This window comes from Cynocephalus volans, chromosome 15, assembly GCF_027409185.1.
Source record: "Cynocephalus volans isolate mCynVol1 chromosome 15, mCynVol1.pri, whole genome shotgun sequence".
In the NCBI taxonomy this organism is placed as follows: domain Eukaryota; kingdom Metazoa; phylum Chordata; class Mammalia; order Dermoptera; family Cynocephalidae; genus Cynocephalus; species Cynocephalus volans.
Genome location: NC_084474.1, coordinates 92,777,567 through 92,803,879, shown reverse-complemented (window position 1 = coordinate 92,803,879; position 26,313 = coordinate 92,777,567). Strand labels below are relative to the sequence as shown.

Below are 26,313 nucleotides of genomic sequence, written 5' to 3'. Positions count from 1 at the left end.
CCTGCTAGCATTAAGAGCTTCAAGCCGTGAGAGGATGCATGCCGATTTTGCTGTAGTCTTCAAGATAACTAAACTAGTTATTGAACGTGTTACTTTTATGTAATGCATTTCATGTTCTTTAATAAAAAATTTCACCACGGAGGAAAACTTATTCTGAGTTCATTAACATTTAATACAATGCTTTGATGGTAAGACTATTATAGGGAACATATAAGCTGTAAAGGCTTTAAACACTGTTTCATTATTTACATTTCAGTAGGGCGTATTTAAGTTTCATCTTACTTGTGCTCCTCTTTGAACAACAAAGAAACAAGACAGAAAAAGCAAAAGATTATTTCTTTTCTTCCTGTCGGTTTGCAGGTGCCCTCACCGCCAATGGCATAAATCCTGACACCAGTGCTGAAATTGGACGTGCTAAGAACTGTCTTAGCCCTGAAGACATAATTGACAAATATAAAGAGGCCATTTCCTATTACAGCAAGGTGATTTTATTGCTTTGTATATTTTTTACACAATAGTGTTGTTTTAATCAGAAGTTACATTGTTTAGTGCTGCAGTATCTCTTAATTCATTTCTGTAAGTATTTGTGTTTTATTCTCTAATGCATAATACTATATGCTTAAAAATGTTTTTTTTCTGATTCAAAACACTGTATATTTAGTATAATAAGTTTGGAAAAAGGGGGAAAAAGGCTATCATAGCCCCATTACTGAGAGATAATCATTGTTAACATTTTTATATCTGTTTTCTGGTCCTTTTGTACATGTGTATTATCTGATCATAAAAAATGATAAACATGCTGTACTTACTATATGGTGACCTACTTTTTCCATTAGGCATATTGTATGTTTTTCTGTTATTAAATCTTCCACAACATTATTTTTAATGGCCTGTATAACATTCCGTCTTGTGGATACACCATTCTTTTTACTCTGGACTTAAAAAATTTTTAAAATTCTGAATGTACTTGCTAAAATACAGAGAAAGAAAACTCAAGTTGTATAGAAGAGTGGTATCAAGTAAAAAATGAAAGTCCCTTGACTCCCCTTACTTTCTAATGGTAATTATTAACAATTTGGTATGTATTTTTCATGAACTTTATTTATGCCTGTGAAATGTACACACACGTTTTATTTACAAAAATGGGGTCATACCATATGTGTTATTTTGCAGCTTTCTTTATTCAATCAGCAGTATATCATACGTCATAGATGTCTTCCCACCTCAGACCTGTTTGATTTGTTCCAACAGTGTGGAAAAAAGCCTTTTAAAATGTGGAGGTAGTCAGTTATTCATCATTTTGTGAGAGACTGTCTTCAACAGCAGGCTCTTCCAGAGTTTGCAGCTTGACATGATTTACTTAATTCTCTTGCGGATGGATACTTAGGGTTTCTCACTTTGCCACTGTTAGAGAAAACGCTTTCTTGTGCATGTATTCTTGTGAACACAGAATTCTTGTGTATGAGTTTAGGTTTGATTTTTCTAGAGATTTAATTGCTGGATAAGATGTTTCCATTTATCATAGGTTGTTTTCATGTTACTCTCCAAATTTCTTCTCCAACAGAAAATGAAAAGATGTAGATTTATTTAACCAGTGCTTTGTTACTGAATATTATTTAGCTTTGATTTTTCTTCCCACTGTGGTGTTCAGAGAAATGTCCCTGTAGATAAATCTTTTTGGACTGATATTTTTTTTTTAAGGGAACAATTCCTAAAAGTGGACTGAGTCAAAGAGTATACTTTTTTTTTTTTAGGGTTATATATTCCTATATTGTCCTCCAAAAAGATTGTTAACAGTTGATTCTCCCACAAACACACACTAGCTGTTATCCTTTTAAAATATCTGCCCATATGATGGCAAAAGTAACTTTTCATTGCTCCAGTTTGCATTTGATTGCTGGGGAGGTACTGAACATTTTCACTTGTTAGCCAGTTGCATTTCTTTTGTGGACTATCCATTTGTGTCCTCTGCTCACATTTACATTAGGATGCTTTTCTTATTGCTTTGTGATAGCTCTTTGCATATTATGAATATTAAATTCCTGTCTGTCATAGACATTGCAAATGTTTTTCTTAATGTTATTTGCCTTTTAACTTTGTTTATAAGGTTTTTCTTTTCAGTTGCAGTCAAAAATGTATTTTTAATGTAGTAAATCCTTTCCCTATGGGCTTTACCTTTGATGTAATGCTTAGAAATACTTTCTTAATAATAGAATAAACTCTTTTCCTCAGTTTTTATTTCTAAAGTAGGGAAGACATTAGTACCCATCATCTCATAGAGTTGTAGTTAGGATAATCTGAGATAACATATGCAAAGTATTGGCCATTGGTTAGCATTTAAAAATATTTATATTGTTATCTATAATTTTATTTTGTGTGCATTAAGACATAAGAATACAGTTTATTTTTCTAGGTGATTATCTAATTCCCCCACTACAATTTAGTGAATTCAGTTTTTTCTCTTTGATTTGAAATCTCGCTGATGCTAAATACTTACATATACTTCTGTCTATTTCTGAGCATTTCTTTCTTTTTTTTTGTTTTTGTCTTTTTCGTGACCGGCACTCAGCCAGTGAGTGCACTGGCCATTCCTATATAGGATCCGAACCCACTGCGGGAGCGTCGCTGCGCTCCCAGCGCTGCACTCTCCCGAGTGCGCCATGGGCTCGACCCATGAGCATTTCTTTCTACTATCCTATCTTTTCTTACCCTAGCACCATGATATTTTTATCTATTGTAGTTTATTTGACATTTAGTACTGTGTCTTTTTTAAAAATTCTTTTCTCCCATTCCAAATTTTCTGGGTTAGTATGATGAATTTATTATTCCTGAAGAATTCTGAAATAGTTTGTTTAAGGCAAAAAAAAAAATCAGATTGGCTCCTGAGAGCTCCTTATCAACTAAAAAAAAAACAACAAACCAAAAAAAACCAAAAAAACCAAAATCAGATTGGAGTTTGGAAGGGGCTTATAGTAAGTTTTAAATTATTTTTGAGAGAACTTTTATCTTTATTATATTGCTTTCCTCCATAGAATATGTTAATGTCTCTACATTTATATGTATTATTTTAAGTATCTCTCTGTAGTGGTGTAATTTTCTTCATAGAGAACATGAGCATCACTTTGAAGTTTATTCCTTGTTATTATATGTGTTTTTGTTAATTTTGTTAGTGAGATTTTTTTGCTATTATATTTTCTGTTTAAAGCTGAGGTATAGAAAGGCAGGTTGAGTTTTAAGTCATTTTGTAACTAACCATTTAAAAATTGTAAGTGTTAAGTACTTTAGAGCCCTTTCTTGTCTATTTTTAAAAATTTGTTTGTAAGTGTATCAAAATGGTCATAGCTAAGTTGTGTAGATGGGGAGATGGAGAGAGCTGGTGTGGCTTGTGTAAGTGTTCAGCAGGTTGTGGCTGCCTCTGGACTGGAGAAGCAGGGTAGTGGCCCTGAAAGAGCCAGCTCAGACCAGTGATGGCTCTGATCATGCGCAGAGTCCACTCTCCTGCCGTTGTGGTTAAGTCTGTGGGCACAACAGGTAGGTAGGTGCCACTTCACCAGCCGTGTCTGACTGAGCATCAGCGGCTGCCTAGAGCACTGTGTCGATAAGAATTTGGGACTTCATCTCTAGGGGAAAGATTTGTCTGCCATGCACACAGCAGGGGAGTTGTGTGGCCCACATGATGGAAGGAGCAGACTGTGGAGTGAAACGGAACTGAGTGTGGATCTCTCCTCCACCGTTTACTGCCTGTCTGAGTTATAGGACCTTTTTGAACTCCAGTTTTCTCATCTCAAAATGGGGAAATTAAGGCCTGGAACATAGAGTGTTTAATCAGGGTAAATGATTATATCGTTTACCTATGCGTAGCACAGTAAATGCCTGGCACAGTGACAGGCTCATTAGTATTACTCAACAGAAAATTGGTTATTGTCTCTCTTCCTTAGTTCAGTATTCTATCTGAGGGAGAAACAAGTTCCTAGTATGTATGTGATGCAAGTAGAAAAAGAAAATTAGTGTCTTGCCTTTCTCTAGCTGTATTTTTATTCCTTTGATCCTCTTAGCTCTTTTAGCTCTTTTCTCCTTTTCTTTCCTCTTCCACTTTGGTGTGGATTGAGTTGCGTGCCCCAAAGTTCCAAGTATTAGAAACTTAACCCCGCTACTGTGACATTGTTAAGAGGGGGGGAAATCCTATTATGGCAATTGAAAAGTGGGGCCTTAAAGAGGTGATTGGATTGTGAGGACCCTGCCCTAATGAATGGATTAACCCTTTGGTTTAATGGTGGTCATGGCATGATTCTGATGGCTTTAAAAGAAGAGTGAGTGGGGAGGTTACTCTCTCTCTGCTCAAGCCATCCGCCATGTGACACCCTGAGTTGCTGCATAGCGTCACCACCAGCAAGGCCCTTCCCAGATGTGTTCCCTGGACTTTGGACTTCTCAGCCTCTGAAACTGTAAACAATAAGTATTGTTTCTTTACAAATTACCCAGTTTGAGGTATCTTTGTTATAAGCAACAGAAACAGACTCACACACACCTCCTCCACCAAAAGAGCCTGAGACTCTCATGCTACCCAGAACACTAGATTAAAATTGCTTTTAACGTTGGTCCATCACCATGAAATGACAGTGATATAAAAAACACTTGGATGCTTTGGAGATTTGATTGATCTGTACATGCACTCACATCAGGCCATCTTCACTGAGAGTGGTAACAAAGTCTCTTAAGCGACTCTTGCCTGGTTTCATGAATGATTTTTATTGGATTTCTGATTTTTGGCCAAGGACATCCTCTTCTGTTGAATAGATGAAATGGAGACCTAGACATTCTTCTGAGATATTGGTGTCATCATATTTTGAATTGGAAAGAAGCTTAGACAGCATATAGCCTTATACCTTTCTATAGGTATAAGGAAGTGTAATCCCAGACAGTTGTGTCTTGATCAAAGTCACACAATAGTATAATTTGGGCTAGAACTTAGGTCTCATGTTTTCTTGTACACACAGATAACAAGACAGTGGTTTGAGCGGGCAGAGGACCCTCCTCTCTGGAGTTCCAGTGTCTTGGCAGAGATGTTAGTGCTCGCCTTAAGTTCACGATGGCCTCCCCATAGAAGGCCACTCTCTCCTAGTAGACTGAGCTTCTAATCAACAAGAAATTCTGGACTCATTCACATTTCCCAGAGCTTTTCTGCTGATCTGCTGACATTTTGAGAAGTCCTAAGAAGCCACTGGACACAAAGCCCTTGTTATGGTTTGCCCTCAGGTCCCATCTGTACAACGTGCTGTCCAAGGCTAGATAAGGCTAGATGTAAATGAAGCAAGGGTGACAGTCTGTGGTGCCGAGCCTTCTCCCTGTCCCTCATGGGATAGTATTTCCACCTCAGGTTTAGCATCAAGGAGACCTGAGTTCAAATCATGCCCTCACCAATTGCTAGCTTTGTGACCTTGGCAAGAAACTACTTTTTGGTGTCCCATTTTCTTTATCTGTAAATAAAGGTAATATTTATTTTAGGATTTTTTTTTTTAAGAATTGAATGAGATAATTTCCTTACTTATTCCTAAAGTATTGATTGCCTGGGGGGCAGTTCCTAGGGACTCAGCAGTGAAAATGGGGGCACAGCCCCTGCCTCACCCAGCTTATGTTCAAGGGTAAGGTTTGCAGAAGGCCAGGTATGTTTCACATTTTTAGTAAGTGGCCATTCTTTTCCTAATCCCCATTCTTGTGTGTCTTTCTACTAATTTATGAGTAATTATAAATGATTCCATTTCAAATCTCCTTGTAATATAATTTAATACATGTAAATTTAACCAAAAATATGTAGGGAAAAAACCTTAGTTGACTTTCTCATTTCAGTAGAAATTGTATTAAGAGTTTACACTTTTTTTTTTTTTTGGTGGCTGGCTGGTGTGGAGAACCAAACCCTTGACCCTGGTGTGACAAAGCTGCACTCTAACCAACTGTGCTAACCAGCCAGCCCCAGTATTAAAAGTTTTGAAGGGGGCCGAGCCCGTGGCGCACTCGGGAGAGTGCAGCGCTGGGAGCGCGGCGACACTCCCGCCGCGGGTTCGGATTCTATATAGGAATGGCCGGTGCACTCACTGGCTGAGTGCTGGTCACGAAAAAGACAAAAAAAAAAAAAGTTTTGAAGGAAAAGTAGCCATTTTATTTCAATAGAATCAAGTCCCTATGTTAGTTTTTTTTTTTGTATTGTTGTTAAATGTTATATAAAAGTGATAGATTTCTGACTTTGATCTTTGTATTTAGGTAAACATAAATATTTTCTTTTTCTGATCATCTTTGATAAATTGTATGTAATATACCACAGATTATGTGCGTGTTAGGTGTGTGGAAAAGAAGGAATGAAGACTTGCCTTTTCTGGCACAGTAATTATTAAATTTCTGTCCCATCTTATACATAATTTCAGTAAGAAAGATGGTCAATTACATTTATACCTTTGCTTCCTGGTGACTGGTAAATAGGCAGACCGCATTTTCATGAGCAGCTATGCCACTCCAGGCCTATAGTGGGTCTCAGTAAAAACTTGTTGATTACATGTGTTGATTTTCATGTTTTAATGCCTCAGTGAAGGAATATAAGTATGTTATCCCTCTCCAACTGCAGGTTCCCTTTAGGTGTTAGTACGTACGGACTTAACCTCTACCAACATTTTCTTCAATTTTAAGATTTTTTTTTTCCCCATATTTTTCTATTAAAGATCACTGCAGCTAGGATAACTAAGAAAAAATAAAAAAGTGTTTGGAGTAGAAAAGAAAAAGGCCAGCACTACAGCTAGCATGGAGGATTTTGCAATGGAGCCCTGGGAGGGAAAAGGGCATCGGAGGGAGAGGAGGGGGCTCTGGGCATTGGAGCCCCACTCCTGAGCCTGCTCGGGATCCAGAACCACACGGTGTTTAAGGGTGGCCGGGGTCAGCTCTCCTGGCTTGAAGTTACCTTGGCAGGACCCTGAGGATTGGGGGTGAGGTTTGAGAAATGCTCACCCAGTTTATTGAGTGGTTGGTGAAGTTGCCACAAGCCTTTTCTCTTCCCTGTGCCCTCGTTCATTCTCCATCTCAGGGACCACAGCAGGATCTGAGAAGTAGGAACAAGCAACTGGGAAGCAAAATCAGACACTGAACATATAGGGAGCCAGAATTTTTATAACAAAGTAAAATGAATTTACAACTACCGCATTAAAACTGCAGGTGTGAGAGATTCTAAACATGTTTTTTGAGTACAAGGGATGGTAAGTAGAAGTGAATGGCAAAGTTTCCATTTAAAATATTTTGAAATTTTGTAGACTGTCAAGCTACTGTGATTGTATTATTTTAATGAAAGCAAACATATTTATATGGGCATGCATAGGTTCACTCAGTCCACCCACCTCTTTGGCTACCGTAAAAGATAGACTTTCTCAAAAACAAATTCTCATCTCCTGGGTGGGGAGGGATTGTCTTTGTTCTGGGGGAGGTGCAGTTGCAGAGCTGTCGAGTCCCAGAGGTACAGCCTTCCTAATGTGACAGAAACGTGGTTGCTCCTCTTTGTTGACTGAGGTGCCTCCTTTCTACCCCATAGTATAAGAATGCTGGAGTGATCGAGTTAGAAGCATGCGTCAAAGCTGTACGTGTCCTCGCAATTCAGAAGCGGAGCATGGAAGCTTCAGAATTTCTTCAGAATGCAGTTTACATTAATCTTCGACAGGTGCGTATATGTCTGCCTGCAAGTGGAATGTGTTCACTACTAACCCAGCTTATTTTGCTATTCCAGGATTCTACAGGGCATAATAAAAACTGTGGAGTCATAACTTGATATCCCGATTAATGTGGTTATTTGTATATTTATGTACTTTATGGTATTTTACTTTCAAAATTCAGAATTTGCTGTCCTTTCAAATTTTTTTGATTGGGGAAATAACTTTGCCTCTTACCACCTTCGCAACATTGAACAGGCCTCATGCCTCTACCTCAATCTGTCACTTGTGGAGTGCTTGCCATTTGTGATCCTAACTGGATTGTTGGGTTCATAAAACCTGAAGCTCATGAAAGTACTCTGTATAGCTCCTTTTACGCAGTAGGCACTCAACAAATATTAGTTAAATCTGAATCTGAATAGGTTTTAATAAAATGAAACCATTAAAACATTTAGTTGTAGATTGTTAATGCAAAATTGCAAAATTGATGGTCTTAGAAGGATTTTAGGTATTTAGCTAGTCTGACTTGGATCTTTACAGATAGGGAAACCAAGACTTCAAAGTTAAGCAGTTTGCTTGAGGACACAGGACTCAGAAGGGAATAGAGGCTTCTGTAAGCCAGCAGGTGCTTAGTGAGCAGGCGTGTGCTGTGAGTGGGGAAGAGAGGTGAGCAGGCAGATGCTGCCTCGTTGAGCTGACAGTGCTGTTGGAAAGGCAGGCATTGAACAGTAGGGTAAATGGAAAAAAATTGGAGGCACGGGTGCCCAAGGAGCGAGTGGCAAAAGGATTTAACCTAGTTTGGTGGAGGTGGAAGGTATGGGGTCCAGGGACTGTCTCTAAGGCAGTGATATTGAAGCTGGGCCTTAAAGGATGACCAGGAGGTAGCCAGGTGAAGAGGATGTGGGAAAAGAGGATTTGGGAAGAAGATACCTCTCAGCATGAGTGATGGTCTGAGACAGAGCAGACCCCCTGGAAGGGATCAAAAAAGGTAAGTGGTGCAGGTGGGGGGAGGGGGAGGGAGAGAGAGAGGGAGGAATGAGTCTCAGCAGGGGAGCTTTCTTGGCCAGGTGAAGAATTTGGGATTTATTCTAGGAGCAGTGGGTTTTAAAAGAAAGGTCTTAAAAGCAGGGAAATGATATGGTCAGATTTATGTGGATGGAGCAGGGGAGAGTGATGGAAGAGCCCAGGCAAGCAGTGTCCCTGGCTCCCACCAGAGGGGTGGGGCTGTCGATGGAAAAGCAGACATGCTTAGGAGTTGACACGAGAGCGTTGACACTGACAGTGTGTGCGGCCGGGTGGAACGATGCTCAGGTTTCTGTTCCTTCCATTAGGTGAGTGGTGATCAGGCCGGGTGGGCTCTGAGAAGGACAAACTGCAGAGGAGCTGAGGAGGGAAGGATGAGGAATTCCGCTTCGGACCTAACAAAGAGACTCTGAGATGTGTGGGTCTGGGGGCTTCGGTGAGAGAGAGGGGCAGTGGGTGGAGGAGGGGAGAGAAATGTTAAAATCATTTTCTATTTTGAACATGTAACATACTCTTGCCTCTGTCATCCAGATTTAAAATGTTGACATTTTGTCATTGACCACAGGCTTAATTTTTTCAATAGAAAGAAAATAAATAGAAACAAAGTAACAGAGTTAATCACCATTTTAGAGTTGGAGAGTACCCTTTCCACCCATATTTTGGCACTTTGCAGGTTTATAGTCGTAGTCTCTAAAAGGCAGAATGTTTGCATAGTAGTGAAGCACAGGGACTCCGGGTACAGACTGCTGGGGCTCAGATTCTGGCTTCACCCCTGGGGCAAGATATTAAACCCCTCTGTGCCTTCCTTCCTCATCTGGAAATCCTGTTTGCTGCCCTCAGGCCCCTCCTCCCAGCTGATTTCCTAGATTAGACCCTGGGAGTGAGGCTGCTAAAGTACAAAGTGTCAGCCCAACGCCAAAGGGAGAGACAAAAACAGAATAAAGTCAGTAAACCGAGTAAAAACAAATAAACCAAAAACAAACAAAAACCAAACAAAACCCCCAAATAACTGCCCAGAACCCCACAATGTTTTAGGCTATTTAGCCTAAGGGAAACAGTGCCACACAGACTTAGAGCTGTCAGAGCATCAGTATCACTGGTGCAACGTGTCATCAGACAAGGGTCAAGAAGAGGTCAGTATCTTTTGATTTACATTGAGTTTGTAGTAACGATGGGTAGGAAAAAAAAAAACATAACCCTGCCACTTCAAAATGGAAACTTCAGTTAAATGAGAAACTGCCCATGGTGAGGCAATCCGTCCCCAGCAATGTTGGGTGAATGATTTTATTTACCATTTAACGCGATGTTCGGGTGACCTATTAAGGGTTAAGCACTGTGCCAGGCTATGGATTGACTAGGATGCCAAAGGCATAGTCCTTGCTCCAGGACTGAGGAGTCAAGAGGTGCTGAAGAGCCAGCCCCTGAGCAGGGGGCACTTGGTATAAATGCATGGCTGGGCGTGAGCCCAAGTGTCTGGGAGCAAGAAGTCATTCGGTGGTCAGAGCGATTTTGTGAAGGGCAGGTTGGGGTTGGAGCCTGTTGTAGGTCAGGTACAAAAGTAAGGAATTATGGGCCTCACCAGGCTGGCGAGAGAGAATCCTTATAGGAACGCAAGCTTGGAAGTCAGATTGGAGTTGAGTGGTCAGGTGGGCGTGGGTTCATACCCCACTTTGCCACTCGTTAGCTGCATAGCTTTGAGCAAAATCAACCCATGTCTTTCTCTTAATATTTTCATCTGTAAAACGGTAGGATAGTGAGCTGGCTTGCATGGTGATAAGGATTAGCTTAGGTTAGATACTCTGTGTCCTGCACCAGTTAGTGCCTGCCCTATCGAGCGACTCTGTAGGGGGCCACTGTTATCGTCAGCTGGCAGACCTAAGGGACAGAGCGGAGGATGGATCATGCTTTTCAGACAGACCCTGAGAAGGTCTGAAGCTATGTAACTGCAGACAGTTGGGTTGGGAGCTGGGCGTGGGCAGTCGTCTGGGCTGAGAGAGCCCTGCTCAGAAATCCCTGGGGAGGTTGGCCTCTTCACACTTGCTTGCCCTTAACAACCAGAGTTACCTTTGCAAATTAATGTCTAAAATTTGGGCTTGTTGCAAAGCTGCTTTCACAGGTGGGTATATAATACACATTTTATAAGATAAAATGTTTTGACTTAAAACGTGTGCACATTTGTTGCTGTTCGCTTGGTCTACCCTCGCACATGAGGATGTGCTGGCAGGGGTAAATTTCCCACTCTCCTGCTGCTGGGGAGCAGAGCTTTCCCTGACATGATACTTTGCTTTAGTTGACTCATCTCCGTGTGTGTTTGCCAGATGAGCAGGCAGCAGAATAATGAGTTCTGGCGGGATTTTATAATAACCATAAAAAAAGAAGGGTCTGTGGTTTTTCTGAAATAGAGCAAGCGTTTGGTTCATGATCAAGTGTGCTCCATTGTGGAATTAATGAATTGTGTCTATTCCTGGGAATGATTTTGGCTAATGTTGAAATTTTGGAAGGAACTGAGATATGATTATTGCAGGTTCTTTCTGCTTTAAGAATCCCTGCACAAATATAAAAACTGATCAATAGTACATTTGGATTTAATAGTATTGGAAAGGATCTCTTCACTCTACAGAATTCAGTGCAGAATTCTTCTTTGTGTGCAGGGACATGGATTGACCTATCTTTTCTTTAGTTGTCTAGGAGAATAGTTTATAATAATTATTTAGCACTAACAAATGGCAGCAAACACTTCAGTTAATAAATGGCAGTCTACACGTCTGTGTGTTGGACATGTAGTTTTTACAGGCAAATGGTGAGGTGGAGGTGAGAGGTGCAGAGAGCACAGACTTTCGCACCCCAGACTTAGGTTTAAACCACCATTTGCTTACTGTGTGGCCTGGAAGAGTTAGGTTACCTCTCTTAGCCTGTTTCCTGAACCGTAAGACAGGAATGATAATACTCACTTCTTCTAGAGTTGTCGTGGGTTGTAAACGATTTGTGATGCATGTAAAGTACTGACCACACTGCGTGGTGTATAGAAAGTGTCCATCAATGTGTATGCTTCATTAGTAGTGCTGCAAAGGAATAAAGGCAGCTCACGTTTGTCGAGGACCCATTAACAGATACTTTAATAGTTTGTGAACTTGGTTATTTCCTTTAATCCTTATAATTCTGTGTTCCAACTACAGTTATTCCTATCTGCAAAGGAGGTACTTCAGGCCAAGGAAAGGTGGTGTAACTTGTCTGAAGTCAGGCCATAGCTTGAGAGGTGAGAGGCCTCTGGAGAGTGTGCTTGTCGCTCTCTCCTTTACGTAAAGTACTGCGGTCCATACCGAGGCCAGGCGCCCAGCGCTGTGTCAGGCTGTCTGCAGGCTCTTGAATATGCAGTAGGCAGCAAAACAGATGTGGTCCTGCGCTGACTGGGCTTAAGGTCTGGAGGGAGAAACAGGCACTAAACAGATTAACATAAAAATAAGTTACGAATTTAATCAATTCTACAAAGGAAAAGAACACGCCCTGCCATGTAGATCTGAGGAACTTTCTCACCTCTGCCTCTCCATTTGCCTGTGCACAGACTTACAGACAGCCACTTATTAACTGAGATGTTTGCTGCTGTGTGTTAGTGCTAGATACTTACCATAAACGACTCTCCTAGTCAGGGCTACTTTAGTGGTAGTGATCCCGGAAAAACAAGTTGTTACCACACAAAGAAAACGAAAAGGCAAAGCCCCTCTCTCTCATCAGATAAATTGAAACTCACTGATAATATTTACTACTAGTTAAGCATCCAGCTTGTTGCATGCATTTCACTAGGTGCTTTACAGATATTGGTTGTAATCATCATGACAATTTTGCTGAGTACTTCAGTGTACCGAATTTTAGAGGTGAGGAAATCGGGGACAGGAGAGCTTGCTGTGTACTCAGGATTGTCTCATAAATACCACCACTGGTATTTAAACCTAGTTTGTTGTGATTCTAAAGTCTAAGCTCTGTGTACTGCATCACACAGCTTCCCCCAAACAACCCCAAATGACTGAAATTAATTTTCTTAATTTTTTCATTAATAGAAAATGGCAAGTGACAGAAGAGAACGTGATAGTAAGGAATTGTTTGAAAAACTAGAAAAAAAATCTGACCTTAGCAGATATGAGAATATATACTCTAGGATCAGTGTATATTCAATTCAACTCCCTTTTCCTCCTGCAAATCTAATGTGAAGGAATGATTCTGAGCCATTTAAGAACATTTTGACTTATGATACTATTGATTAAGAACTACAACCTCTTTGTCTCTGGTTAATTTTCTCTTCAAAGCCATACAAATTTTATGGAGGCTACTATGTTTAGGTATAAGAATAGCCTCTTTAAAATTTTCGATGAAGGTGTTTAATGAAGCTGTTGCTAAGGAAACCCAGCAAAAGCCTGATATATATGCACATAATAATTGCAACCTCAGAACTTTATGTCAGTTTAAGCTCAAAATCAGAGAGATGGGGAGATTCAGGAAAGGTTTTTATAAGAAGAAAGAGAGAAAGTAAAAGAATGCCGCTTAGGTAAGGCTGAAACAGTTCAGTCTTAGCTAGAAGGGTATGTGGCTTTCAGAGATGGGTTATGGGACATTTATGTTCTCACAAACTGTTGGGTGGGAGGGAGGAAAGCCAAGTTCCTTATTGGAGAAGGAAAACGGGAGAGGGAGCTGAGAAATTCCTGGTTGAGCAAGAGTCTGGGATATGGCATGACACCTTGTCTTTAGGAGAAGAGAGTTTCATGGGAAACAGCTATGTAAAGAAATCTCTCTTGAGGGAGATGTCACAGCTGCAGAGATGAGCAAACCAGGTGAGCCTAAGATGCCCCGCTGGGATTTGAGGGAGCTGCTGCCTGCAAAGCTGTGAGAATCTGTGACCCAGTCTCTAAGTTGGAGTATCCTATCTCCATCTGAAGCCCCGTAGAGTGATGAGAGAGGGAGAGCACTAACATCAAAGGAAAAGCCAGAGACTGGAGAATGGCCCATGTACCTGTGCCATGAGAGCTTGTCATATTTGCCATGCGGGCAGCTGGCGCAGATAATTTATCTCACGGGCACTGTGAATCATGTAGCCCATCTTCTCTTTCTTTTTGCTTTAACTGTTAGGAACCTTAGAGCTGAATCTGTAGTCTGCCTTTAATAAAACATCTACTTCATGACATGTGCTTTTGTGATTTAACCTTCTCCTGGTTTCATGTAACTACAATCCTCATTTTCTTTTTATCCTGATTTTTATCTTTTTGTTGTTATTATTGTTAAATTGTATGCATTTAAAAAATTGATTTTAGGTCTTTTAGTAGAATGAGGCGGGATGTAAATAAATGCATAAACAGAGGGTATCACAGACACTGCTTTTAGAAATTCTAAGCGATTTACCTTAGTAGTTACTTTAAAGCTGAGCTGAATATTAAAGTGATACATTTTTAAAAGGAGAGTTTGGTAATGCATGCAGATGCTAGAGCAGGGACGGTATCATATCCATCTTTGTAGTCACTGTGCTGAACGCTAAGCTTGCCATAGACTAGGCACTTGCTCATGTTTGTTGGATGGATGAAGTGAAGTCTGCTGTGACGCAGGCTTTATCCTGCTGCTCTTGCAGGCACTGGCACCCCCTCCTCTGAGCGGCAGTGGCAGCAGGGACCGTCTGTGGACATGCAAGGGATTGTATCAAGGGCTTTACACCCATTTCTGCATTTAAATCTTAAAGCCCTCCTGTGAAGGATTATTTTTATTATTGTGTATTTATAATGCATATTACACTTTAGTTTTATTTGGAAAGATTTTAAATCTTCAGAAAAGTTGCAAGAGTAGTACAACGAACACATATGCCTGTCACCTAAAAAGACAGTATCTGTCCTTTTGTGTCTGGCTTATTCAGGCAGCATAACGTTTTCAAGGATCATTCATATTGCAGTGTGAATCAGTACTTTATTCCTTTTTATGGCCAAGTAATATTCCTCTGTGTGGATATACTATGTTGTGTTTATCCATTCATTGTTGGTATACATCAGGTTGTTCTAACCTTTTGGCTACTGCTATGTACATTCATGTACAAATTTTTTTTTTTTAACAGGTATTGATATTTAGCATTGTAACCCACAGATAAATGCAATCAACTATGATTCAAAAATATAAAAAAGGAAATATAAACATATTCTACTAGGATATTCATAAATCCAAATTAAACTTATTTACATGCATAGGTATTTATAAACAAAAATGACAGCTCACCATTCAAATTCCAATAAACAAGAAACTTTAAGAAAGCAGTTGTTGAAAACAATTTCTAAAGCCCATGTTCATGAATACTTTAAAATTAGAGAAAAATTTTTACTGCAAATCTAAGGCTCTGATTGTTTGCAATTGACATTTTTTTTTCTGGATAAAACATTTGATTCCGTAATTTCCATGCTATAAATTTAAAAAAAGAGTTTCAATATGCATCAAAATGTGAAAGTAGGTCTCAAGGAAACCAAGTAGTCTTTTCTCTAATTTGGCTTGAAATTAATTAGAATTTTTTAGTTATTCTCATGTCAGTATGTCAGAAACATTTTTTAAAAATCAGCATATGTCTGATTTTAAGATCAACATCAGAATAAAGAAAAAAAACCAACAAGGAATGTATCTTATCCATTGGACATGCAACTGCATGTGGAGAATATCTCTTATATACTATAAAAGGGGCAATGCATCAGTTTACCCTTTCTCAGTCAACTGAAAAGGGATGGTCAGCACAGCAACTTCCTTGCAGTCATTCAACAAATAGCACTGACAGTCTGCCATGCATGCGGCACTTGGTTTTGAGGCAGTAGAGGACACATAGAAATGTAATACCCAGTGCTTTTCCATAAGGAGTGTCGTGACGATGGATTATAAATCACTGTCACGTCCAAGTTTTTGTGGGAACATGTTTTCATTTCTCTTGGGTATATATTTGGGAGTGGAATTGCTGGATCATATGATAATTCTGTGTTTAATTTTTTTTATGTCTCAGGAAAACTTTGTTTACCAAAACAGGCTACAGAAGGAAAAAAAAAAGCAGGTTGTAGGCTGTAACTTGCTGACACCCAACCAGCCCAGCACTAGCACAGATGTCCCCTGTGTCACCCATCTCTCCATCCATCTTCTTCCTGGGCACTGGGGATGTGGCAGGGCAATTCCCTTTTGGCTTCTCTGCTGCCTCTGTTACCTCGTGAACTGTCCAGGGACCAGGTCTTATTTAACTTTTTTTTCTTTCATTCTTCTCCTTGAATGATTAAAACTGAAAATGGATTCAATTGCTTTAGGCAAATGCTTTTTAAAGAAAGGTCTTTGGTACATACACATATCTCATTATCCCTGTTCTGGGATGTAGGAAAAAAAAGTTACATTCTTTCCAAACTTTTTTGACAGTCATATATGGAAATTTTGTGTGATTTTGAAGATATGGTTCCTCTCCGTGTAATTATGGCCAGAAATGATTGTGGAGAGAAACAGAATGTGTTTTCCCTACTTGAGGATGTGTGTTCTCGTTTTTCATCCTGCTTTCCTCCACGGCCCATCACTGAGACCTCTCACCAGGGTGTCCCAAAGCACCTGCCGCTGCTGTGTTCTTCAGATCATCACAAGTTCTCGTGTTTGAGAAGGTGGACGGGGTTAAGGCATTTTCTAGAGTATCTTTGGCTGTTTAAGTTAGGGTTAGAACCTATGATTTCAGAGGCATTAACAACAATATTTCCTATTTCTTGGACACTCACTGAGAGTTTAAGGCCTATGCGAAAGTGTCCACATTATTTCAGTAGTCTTTCTAACTATCATAATTAGATTAGATTTAATTATGTTAAATCTACTGACTGTTGATTTAATCTACAGTCCTATCTTGTAGATAAGGAAAGTGCTGAAGATAGTGATGTACAGATTTGCACCAGAACTCAGGACTTTCTGACTCTAGTCTGTTTCTCCCTGTATCATCCTGCCAGAGTCGGTAGGCTAGTTCTGTGTCTGGAGTTTTCCACTGATATTACCACTTTCTTATTAGCAGAATAAAGCAGGCCTAAACTTACTTTCAAGTTGGAAATGGAATGGTGAATTAATATTGAATTCCCCAGAGAGTCTGCCTGAGAGTAAAGCTACTTGTCTTGAGTGGTCTTGGAGCCACTTGCGTTGGAACTGCACGTAAGCATCTGGTCCCTGAGCTCAGACTTCGTGACTGTGCAGCCTACTGAAAAATTAGAACAAAGATGTGCTGATTAATACTCCCTAAAAGAGCGGCAGGTTGGAAATGAGTTTGGGGATTTGATTTCATTTCAAGATTTCATGAGGAGCGTGGCCTAGCATTTTGCTCGGGGCCATTCTGTATTCCCCAGCTCCTTGTGCTGTAGGTGTCCGTGCCGACCTAACACAGCTTTGTCCTGAGTCTCACGAGCTGTGGCTAATGAGAAGCTTTTCAGTCAAGTGTCTGCCTATTGCTCCAAAGCAGTTGTGCCCAAGCTTTTCCCACTAAAGATCTTTTTTAGGGCTTGAAGTGATTTGAAATCTATTTGTAATATAGTGTTTATTCTTTGCTTTCTTATTACATTCAAATGATAAAAAGAAGAATAAAGAATATATTACTTATCAGAGTATAACAACCTTTCATTCTTAAATGGGCCCCGTGAACGAATCAATGGGAACTCCGTAGGACTGGAGGCCAAGGCTTGTGATCTTACCCTGGCTGTCTTACTTTAGATACTGGTCTCATCAAGGGCACTGGCTAAGGTCACTGTTTATCTCCCCAGCACCTTTTATCACATTTGGCACAGAGGGGGTGCAGCTGAAGGTCTAGGAGTTTGCAGGTTTGTGAATAAGGCGCTGTTAAGTGCGCCTGCCTCTCCCTCACAGATCTCTGTCATCCTCTGTCATCCTCCGTCATCCTCTTGCCACGGTTGGTACCCCCGTGCGCTGGTTCTTTCTGCAGCTGTACTGTATGCTCCTGGAAAGCACAGACTGGGTCCTGCTCATATTTTAATATCCGTGGATAATAAACCTGAACGTAAAGCTTCTAGAAGAAAACATAGGAAAATATCTTTGAGACCTTGGGCAAATGTTTCTTAGAAAAGGACACATAAAACCCTAACCCTAAAAGAAAAAAATTGATAAAGTGAGCTACATCACAATGAAATGTTTCTGCTAATCAAAAGGTTCCCTCAGGAAAATAAATTGGCAACATACCAGGAAAAGATATTTGCAAAACATACATGACTAAGGACTTACATTCAGAATACATAAAGAACTCCTACAAGTCAATAACAAACGATCTAATTTTTAAAGCTTTCAGAAGATTTGAATAAACACTTCACAAGGGAAGATATACAAGTGGCCAGTAATCATACAAAAAAAATGTTCAACACCATCAGTTATCAGGGAAATGCAAATTAAAGCCACCAGAATGGCTAAAATTAAAAAGACCAACCACATCCAACATTAGTGACTGTGGGGTGTGATGGCAATTCCCACACATCGCTGGTGAGCGTGAAGTGACACCACCACTCTAGAAAATGTCTGGTGGCCTGCGAGGTGGCCGAGAGTTGCCATGCGTGCAAGTGATGCAGGAGAGAGAGATGGCGTCATGGGGCCCAGTCACGGGGTGGTGAGAATCGGGGAGTGAAGCACAGCTCTCAGCTGGGGCATCAAGACAAGCCCCTGAAGAGTGTGCCGTGGACCGTGGGCGAAAGAGGGGCCCTTCAGGCCGAGAGAGAGCGGAGCTGTGTACCCTGGACATCTTCACCCTGTTGGCTAAAGTAGAGTCTGCTCTGTCCCTGTTATCCTAGGTCATAGTGTGTTTTGCTGCACTTAGAGCGGTTATTTTATTTCTCTGTGCACCAGTGTATTGTCATCTTCCCCACTGATTCCAAGCCAGGAGGACTAGACTGTCACTGGTGTGGAGGCCCCTGAGGGCAGGGTTCTTGGCCTGTTTTGGTCAGTGTTGTGTCCCCAGCCATAAGAGTGGCTGGCCCAGAGTCTGCATTCAGTAAACACGTGTTGAGAAGAAAGAATTCGAGCTGTGCAGTTTGGCTGATGACAGGTAGGCAGTGGGACTTTGAGGTATCAGGGCAGCTTGGAGCTAACTGACGAGCACCAGGTGTGCCCGTGAAGGCATTCGGATCTCATTTTACAGTAATGAAGGGTTCCTGAGTGGTTTTGAGATGGGAGTTGTCTCAGTCCATTCAGGTTGCTGTAACAAAATACCAAAGACCAGGTGGCTTATGAACAACAGAAAAATTTTTTTTCCGTTCAGAGTCAGTGCTTAATTTTTTTTTATTGAAATGTATTGATTATATGTATTTGTGGGGTACAGAGTTTGAATATCAATAAATGTATACAATGTGTGATGAGAAAAACAGAAATTTATTTCTCACAGTTCTGGAAACTGGAAGTTCATGATCAAGGCACTGGTAGATTTGGTGTCTGGTGAGGCCCACTTTCTGGTTCGTAGATGGCTGTCTTTTCACGGTGTCCTCACACGGTGGAAGGGGTGAGGCAGGTCTCTCTGGGGTCTCTTTTATAAGGGCACTAATCTCACTGATAAGGGTGTACCCTCATGACCTGAGTACCTCCCAAAGGCCCCATCTTCTAATACCATCTCCTTGGGGGTTAGGGTTTCAACATATGAATTCTGAGGGGACACAAACATTCAAACTGTAGCTGCAGTGATGGGCCCTGACTATGCTTCAGGAAGGTTAAGTCTGACAGGTATATGTGGATGTGTATTAGTCTGTTTCTGTTGTTTGTATAAATACCTGAAAGTTGGTAATTTGTAAGAAAATGAAATTTATTGCTTACAGTTTCGGAGGCTGGGAAGTCCAAAGTCTGGGGAACACGTCTGGTGAGGGTCTTCTCTGGTGGTGGCTTTACAGCAATGCAGGGGTCTCACATGGCAGAAATGGCAGAGCAGAGAGAGAGAGAGAGATCCTCATGCACTGTCCTTTTAAAGTCCTCAGAACCATGCCCACGACCACCATTAAACCATTCACTATGGCAGGGTCCTCACAGTCCAATCACCTCTTCAAGGCTCCACCTTTTAGTTACCATAATAGGATTTTCCACTCTCAACAGCTACAGTAGAAATTAAGTTTTAGGGGGACATTCAATTCAAGTCAGGATTTATTAAGGGAGGTAGGGAAAGGTGTTGGGAAGACCACTGAGCTTAGTCTTCTAGACTAACCAGGGCCCAAGCAAGGGCCATGGGAGTGAGCCTGGAGAAGAGGAAATGGATGGGAGAGATGAAAGTGCAGTTGGAAGGGCGTTCAAACTATGGTTCCCAGAAATATCTAGGAAATAGACTCACTGTCAAGGGTGGGAGAGGGAGAGAACCGCTTCCATAAGAGGCGAGGCCTTAGGCAGAGTGTGGGTTCTGCCTTCCCTCCTCTAAAGGCAGCTGGGATGCAGTGAGGTGGATGCCATGCAGTGAGCAGAGCTTGTACCCAAAGTCAGCTCTTGTCTCTGACAATTTTTGGCTGTGTGGTTTTGCTCAGGTTTTTCATGCCTCTCTGAGATTCCAGTGTCCTAATCTCTGAGCTAGGTAATAATAGCTCATGGGATTGTTGTGTTGATTAAATCAGGTATGTTAAGTTTGCTGGCATATTGCATGTGCTTCGGAAACAGGTTATTACTACATTACAGGGTTGTTGGGAGAATTCAGTTCAGTATTAGATGAAAGAAAACTTTTTGTGAGCCATGAAGTCTTAAGTCTAAGTAAGGTAGTGTTATTACTAACAATTTGCTGTCTAGTTACGTGGGTCTATATATTCTGTGTTTATGTATTCCTGTGTTTTAAGACATTTTGTATTTGATGAAAGTCCCTGCCAAAATTGTCTGGATGAACTCTTGTTTCTTTTCTTCTCTAAGGGAATTAAAGTAGATGTCTTTTGTGCTTTGTTCCGGAGAATCTGGGCCTTATTAGCAAAAGGGCAGGATGTACTTGAAGCAGTGCAGCTCATGAAAGGTTTCAGAGCTTCCTCAAAAGCTGCTGAGTGCTTTTTTCAATACTGTCGGGTCACAGTGCTGGTAATGAGGTTTCCTTCTCTTTGATGTTTCATCAGGTCTTTGTTTTGCGAAGAAAACTATTTTTTTTAATGTGTCCTTTTTTCATTTGTAAGTTTGTCTTAGAAGACTTTACTTTCTCTCTGTACTTCAGCTTTCTGAAGAGGAAAAAATACAGCGCTACAGCATCCTGTCCGAGCTCTACGAGCTCATCGGCTTCCATCGTAAGTCGGCATTTTTCAAGCGCGTGGCTGCCATGCAGTGCGTGGCCCCCAGCATCGCAGAGCCCGGGTGGAGGGCCTGCTACAAGCTCCTCCTGGAGACGCTGCCTGGCTACAGTCTGTCCCTGGATCCAAAAGACTTCAACAAAGGTACAGGAAATCCTGTTGTTGGAACGAAAATGTAGCTTCAGTACAATTAATCATGCGTTGTTTCAGCATCTACTCTACCTGGCAGACACTGTGATTCGTGCTGGCAGTTCAAAGATGCCTAACGCTGCCCTGTACTTGGGTACTTAAAATAATAAGATCATGACAAAAAGGAGTGGTGCTTGCTTTGTGGCCCTCATTCTTAAATATCAGTGGGAGTCAGAGATTGCCCTTGACTTCATTGGCATGGGGTGTCATCAATGAAACATTTGAATTACCTAATAACTTTTACTTATCTTATGAAATTTAGTTAAGTTAGCAAAAATCAATGAAGCAGCAGTACATATACTTGGGTATGTGTGTACACAGGTAGCTATGCCTTTGTTGGTAAATTCTTATTCTGCAATATTAATGCAGGGTAATACATATTAAAAATAAAGCTTTAAGTCTAATAACAAGTACACAGAAGTATAATGCCCGGTACTAGGAAAAATTTGATTATTAGGAGAAAAAACATTTTTTTGGTTTCTGTTTTAGGTAGGGAACATATAGCATGTTTCTCCAGTTCAAATCTAGAGTTGATGAAGGCGTATACTTCTAGATAGGAAAAGAACTCGTTTATCTAGGTTATTGTCCCATCAGAGCAAAAAGGGATTCTCTAGGGTCATCTTTATATGGTCACATATGTCAACTTAAAGGCCTTTGCTGACTGGAGGAGGTTGTGGTCTTAATGATGAGTTTGGTTCTGCTTTTGGATAATTCTGATTATTAGGGCTGTACCCCAGATTGAAAAAAAAAAAAATCATGTTTCTTCATGAAGAAATCATTTCACCTACTGGAATACCTCAAGACATATCTACTTAATTTTTTTGTACAAGGATTCAACAGGTGATTTGCTGTGCTCTTGCCCTGTGGCATGTGGTGTGTTAAGTGAGTGACGCGATGGTTCCTGCCCTTTAAAAGAAAAATAAACAGGCAGTTCTGGCAAATGACAACCCTCCAGATGTTTGCAGTGAGCTGTCAGGTCCTTCCAGAGCCTTTCTCTGATCTGTATGTCTCCAATTGCCATGTTCTCCACACAAGTTAACCTCTTCAGACTTTTACCATTCCAGCCATCTTCCCAAAGCAGCAACTTTAATTTGGTAGAATCCATGTCTATTAAATCAGATTCTCTGGATGAATTCTGACTAGCTTAGACCAGAGGTCAGCAAACTTTTTCTGTGAAGGGCTGGATAGTAAATATTTTAGGCTTTGTGGACTATATGGTCTCTGCTGCAGCTACTCAGCTCTGCTGCTATAGACAATATGTGCACCAGTAAAACTTTATTTAAAAAATAGGTGGTGGGCCAGATTTGGCATGCTGACTGTATTTTGCCCAGCTCCTGGCTGAGAACACAGTGATATCTAAAATCATTTCTTGGACAAGATTACTTAAAAACATTTTCCTAAAATGTTAAAAGGAGGGCACTGGGGTTTGGAAGAGAAAGGGAGGCTTAGTGAGTAGCATAGCAGGAGGGGTCTTGTCAGGCAGGCAGTAGAGGGGAGTGAAGGGGAGCTGGGATTGAACAAACGTAGTCCTGTGTCTTTACTTCTCTGGAGGGAAAAGACCTAAGCCTGGGTGTGGCATGACTTTGCAGTCAAGTGAGAGCACTTCTGCTGTGGCCTGTTGTGCAGGCAGGTGTGCTCAGGAGCGGTTGAAAATCCTCTGAGTCCCCTCAAAATCCTCATAGGAATGAAGCAGCCATGAATTTTTGTCTTTAGGGCCTTAGATGTCCTGCTTCTCTGGAGCCATGGGGGCAAGACTGGGCAGGCAGAGTGGTGATTAGGGCAGTTCGTACACTTTTCTATTTTTGTGGCCTATGTTCCCTTTTTAAATTGGGTACATAGAGGCAAGAGCCACGGGCAGCCCCCACTGCCTGGCAGAAGGCAGAAGCATGCTCAGGGATCTAGGCAGAAGCTGCGGGCAGACCTTGCTGCCTGGCAGAAGGCAGGAGCATGCCTGGGGACCTAGGCATGAGCTTCAGGCAGCCCCCACCCCTGCCTGGCAGAAGGCAGGAACATGTCGAAAGCACCGTTTCTGTCAGGGTGGTCCACACCAGCCACTGCTGCCACAGAGGTGGCTCACCACCACAGTAACAGACATATCCGCTGTGCAGGTGGCCCACTGCATTGACACAGGAGAGTCACCAGCAGAGACCAGAAAAAGAAGAGATGTCTTTCTCCTCAAAGCCCATTCCAGAGTAAAAGAAGAAGTAAGTGCTGTACCAAATGACCAAACATCAATGTAGAAATACTAGAAATATGAGAAACCAAGAAAATATGACACCATCAAAGGAATACAGTAATTCTCAAGTACCAGATCCTATAGAGCAGAAAATCCTTGAAATGAGTGAATGGGAATTCCGAGCAATCTAAGGAAACAATCTAAGGAAACTCAATGAGATATCAAACCTCTAAAGATGAATTAATAACAATTCTCTTCAAACTATTCCAAAAAATCGAAAGAAGCTATTCTCCCAAAGTCATCACCCTCATACCAAAACCAGACAAAGATATAACAAAAAAAAAGAAAACTGCAGAGCTTTATCTCTTATAAACATAGTTGCAAAAATTCTCAAGAAAATATTAGCAATCAGAATACAGCGACACATCAAAAAAATTATACACCACAATCAAGTAGGATTCATCCCAGGGATACAAGGATGGTTCAGTATATGCAAGTCAATAAATCTAGTATACCACATCAACAAAATCAAAGACAAAAACCATATGATCATCTCAATAGACATAGAAAAAGCATTTGACATAATTCAGCATCCCTTCATGATAAAGACTCTCAGAAAATTAGGTATAGAAGGAAAATATCTCAACACAATAAATGCCATATGTGATAAACCCATTGTCAATATCATGCACGATTTCCCACTTAGCCGTGGTGCTGAAGTTGTAGCTGTGCTCAGTGAGGGTCTTCATGAGGTAGTCTGTCAGGTCCCAGCTAGCCAGGTCCAGATGCAGGATGGCATGGGGGAGGTGTACCTCTTGTAGATGGGCACAGTGTGAGGTGACCCTGTCACCAGAGTCTATCACAATGCCAGTGGTATAGCAAGAGGCATACAAGGGCAGCACAGCCTGGATAGCCACATACATGGCTGGGATGTTGAAGGTCTCAAACATGATCTGGGTCATCTTTTCATAGTTGGCCTTGGGGTTCAGTGGGGCCTTGGTCAGCAGCACGGGGTGCTCCTCGGGGGCCACACACAGCTCATTGTAGAAGGTGTGGTGCCAGATCTTCACCATATCGTCCCAGTTGGTGACGATGCCATGCTCAATAGGGTCCTTCTGAGTCAGGATGCCTCTCTTGCTCTGGGCTTTGTCACCCACATAGGAGTCCTTCTGGCCCATACCCACCATCATGCCCTGGTGCCACGGGCACTCCACTATGGAAGGGAAGACGGCCTGGGGGGCCATCATTGTCCACGAAGCTGGCCTTGCACATGCCAGTGCTGTTGTCGATGATGAGCGCAGCAATATTGTCCATGGTGAGCTGGCTAGAGGGTCTGAACAGGTGGTGGCAGAGTGGAGAGGGCAAGGGGCCTGTGCTTGCAGGCTGGATGCGGTCTCGCTGTCGAGGCTGAGCTTTTTTACATGCTTATTTGTCATCCGTATATCTTCTTTGGTGAGGTGTCTCTTCAGATCTTTTGCCCATTTTTTAATTGGATTGTTTTCTTAAGAGGCCTTTGTATAGTTTGGATAACAGTCCTTTATCAAGTATGTGTTTTACAAGTATTTTCTCCCAATCTGTGTCTTGTAATCTCGTTCTCTTTATAGTGTCTTATGTGGAGCAGACGTTCTTAACTTTAAGGAAGTCTAGCTTATCAGTTCTTTCATGGATCATACCTTCCATTTTATATCTAAAAGGTCACCTATATTTTCTCCCATGTTAACGTCTAGGAGTTTTATAGTTTTGAGTTTTACATTTAGGTCTATGATCCATTTTGAGTTAACTTTTGTGAAGAATGTAAGATCTGTGTCTAGATTCAGTCTTTTGGCTTGTGGATCTCCAGTTGTTCCAGTACCAGTTGTTGAAAAGACTGTCTTTGCTCCTTTGTGGAAGGTCAGTTGACTATATTTACATGGGTCTGTTTCTAGGCTCTCTGTTCTGGTCCATTGGTCTATTTGTTTGTTCTTTTGCCATTACCACACTGTTTTGATTACTGTCGCTTTACGGTGAGTCTTAAAGTCAGGGATATTTTTATAAATTGTCCTAGTTGAATGTTATGAAAAATTGATTGTTCACGAAAGGTGATTGCTCACATTTTCTTCACTATTTCCTGGTATTTTAGGCGACATATCTAGAGTGGCTGCTCTGCTGGCCAGGGTCACTGCCTGCAGTGTGGCTTGCATAGGGCCATGGGGTCCCATTTGCCCAGCTGTCTGCTTGACTCCTGGGTGGGTGAGTCCAGATGAAGGGGTGCCCTTGCCTGTTTCCCACACAGGGACTTTCTGTGCATGCCTTGCTGAGTTTCGTATCTGCAGGCTGCACTTGCCCAGGGGGGTGTCTCTTTCCAGTCCACACCAAGGCTGGCTGTGGCTGATGGCGAACAGTTCCATGTGTGTAATGTTGTGGCTCACGGCTTAGTGCGTGGGGACTGTGAGCTCCGTGTGATGTGCAAGAGAAGGGAGACTTGGCAAGGTGAAGTGTTATCGCTAGGGTCTGTAGCTGGTGAGAGTGTGAGACACCATTACTGACTACCTCTGTGACCTTGGCCAAGTGACACGGTGTCCTGTTGTCTCTGTTTCCTCATCTGTAAAATGAGATACTAGTTTTATCTGTAGATTCTTTTCTATTTACAATGTTACATTCCACTAAACCCATCGTAAGTTGAAAATATCATAAGTTGAAAATGCATGTGATACCCGCATTAACTCCTCCTAAGGTAAAAAAAAAAAAAATCGTAAGTTGAACCATCATAAGTTGGGGACTGTCTACAGTGTGGAGGTTGTTATAAGGATTGAGGAAGTCAGTCCTTGTGCAGCGCTTAGGACAGTGCTCAGCAAATGTTTGATGTTATTACTGTCAGGTGTGATTTCTGGTCTGAGTCTAGAGCTCTCTCCATAGCTTCCCCCAGGCCAATGTGAGAGGGTAAAAGAAAATGCACGAGCGTCGGGCTCGCAAGGCCTGTGCCTCCTGAGAGGAAGTGTATGTTGCTAGGGTAGCCCCCATCTCC

At 41.5% G+C, this 26,313-nt stretch overlaps 1 protein-coding gene across 6 annotated transcripts in view; it reads left to right on the top strand.

Moving 5' to 3' along the window:
- The window catches only part of TRAPPC9 (trafficking protein particle complex subunit 9), a 649,394-nt gene that overhangs the window by 41,615 nt on the left and 581,466 nt on the right, over positions 1–26,313 (top strand). For all 6 annotated transcript variants that reach the window (XM_063079205.1, XM_063079204.1, XM_063079202.1 and 3 more), the window contains 3 exons: positions 361–482; positions 7,568–7,693; positions 20,872–21,088. In XM_063079205.1, the coding sequence (XP_062935275.1) occupies positions 361–482; positions 7,568–7,693; positions 20,872–21,088 (465 nt within the window). The remainder of the gene's footprint in view (positions 1–360; positions 483–7,567; positions 7,694–20,871; positions 21,089–26,313) is intronic.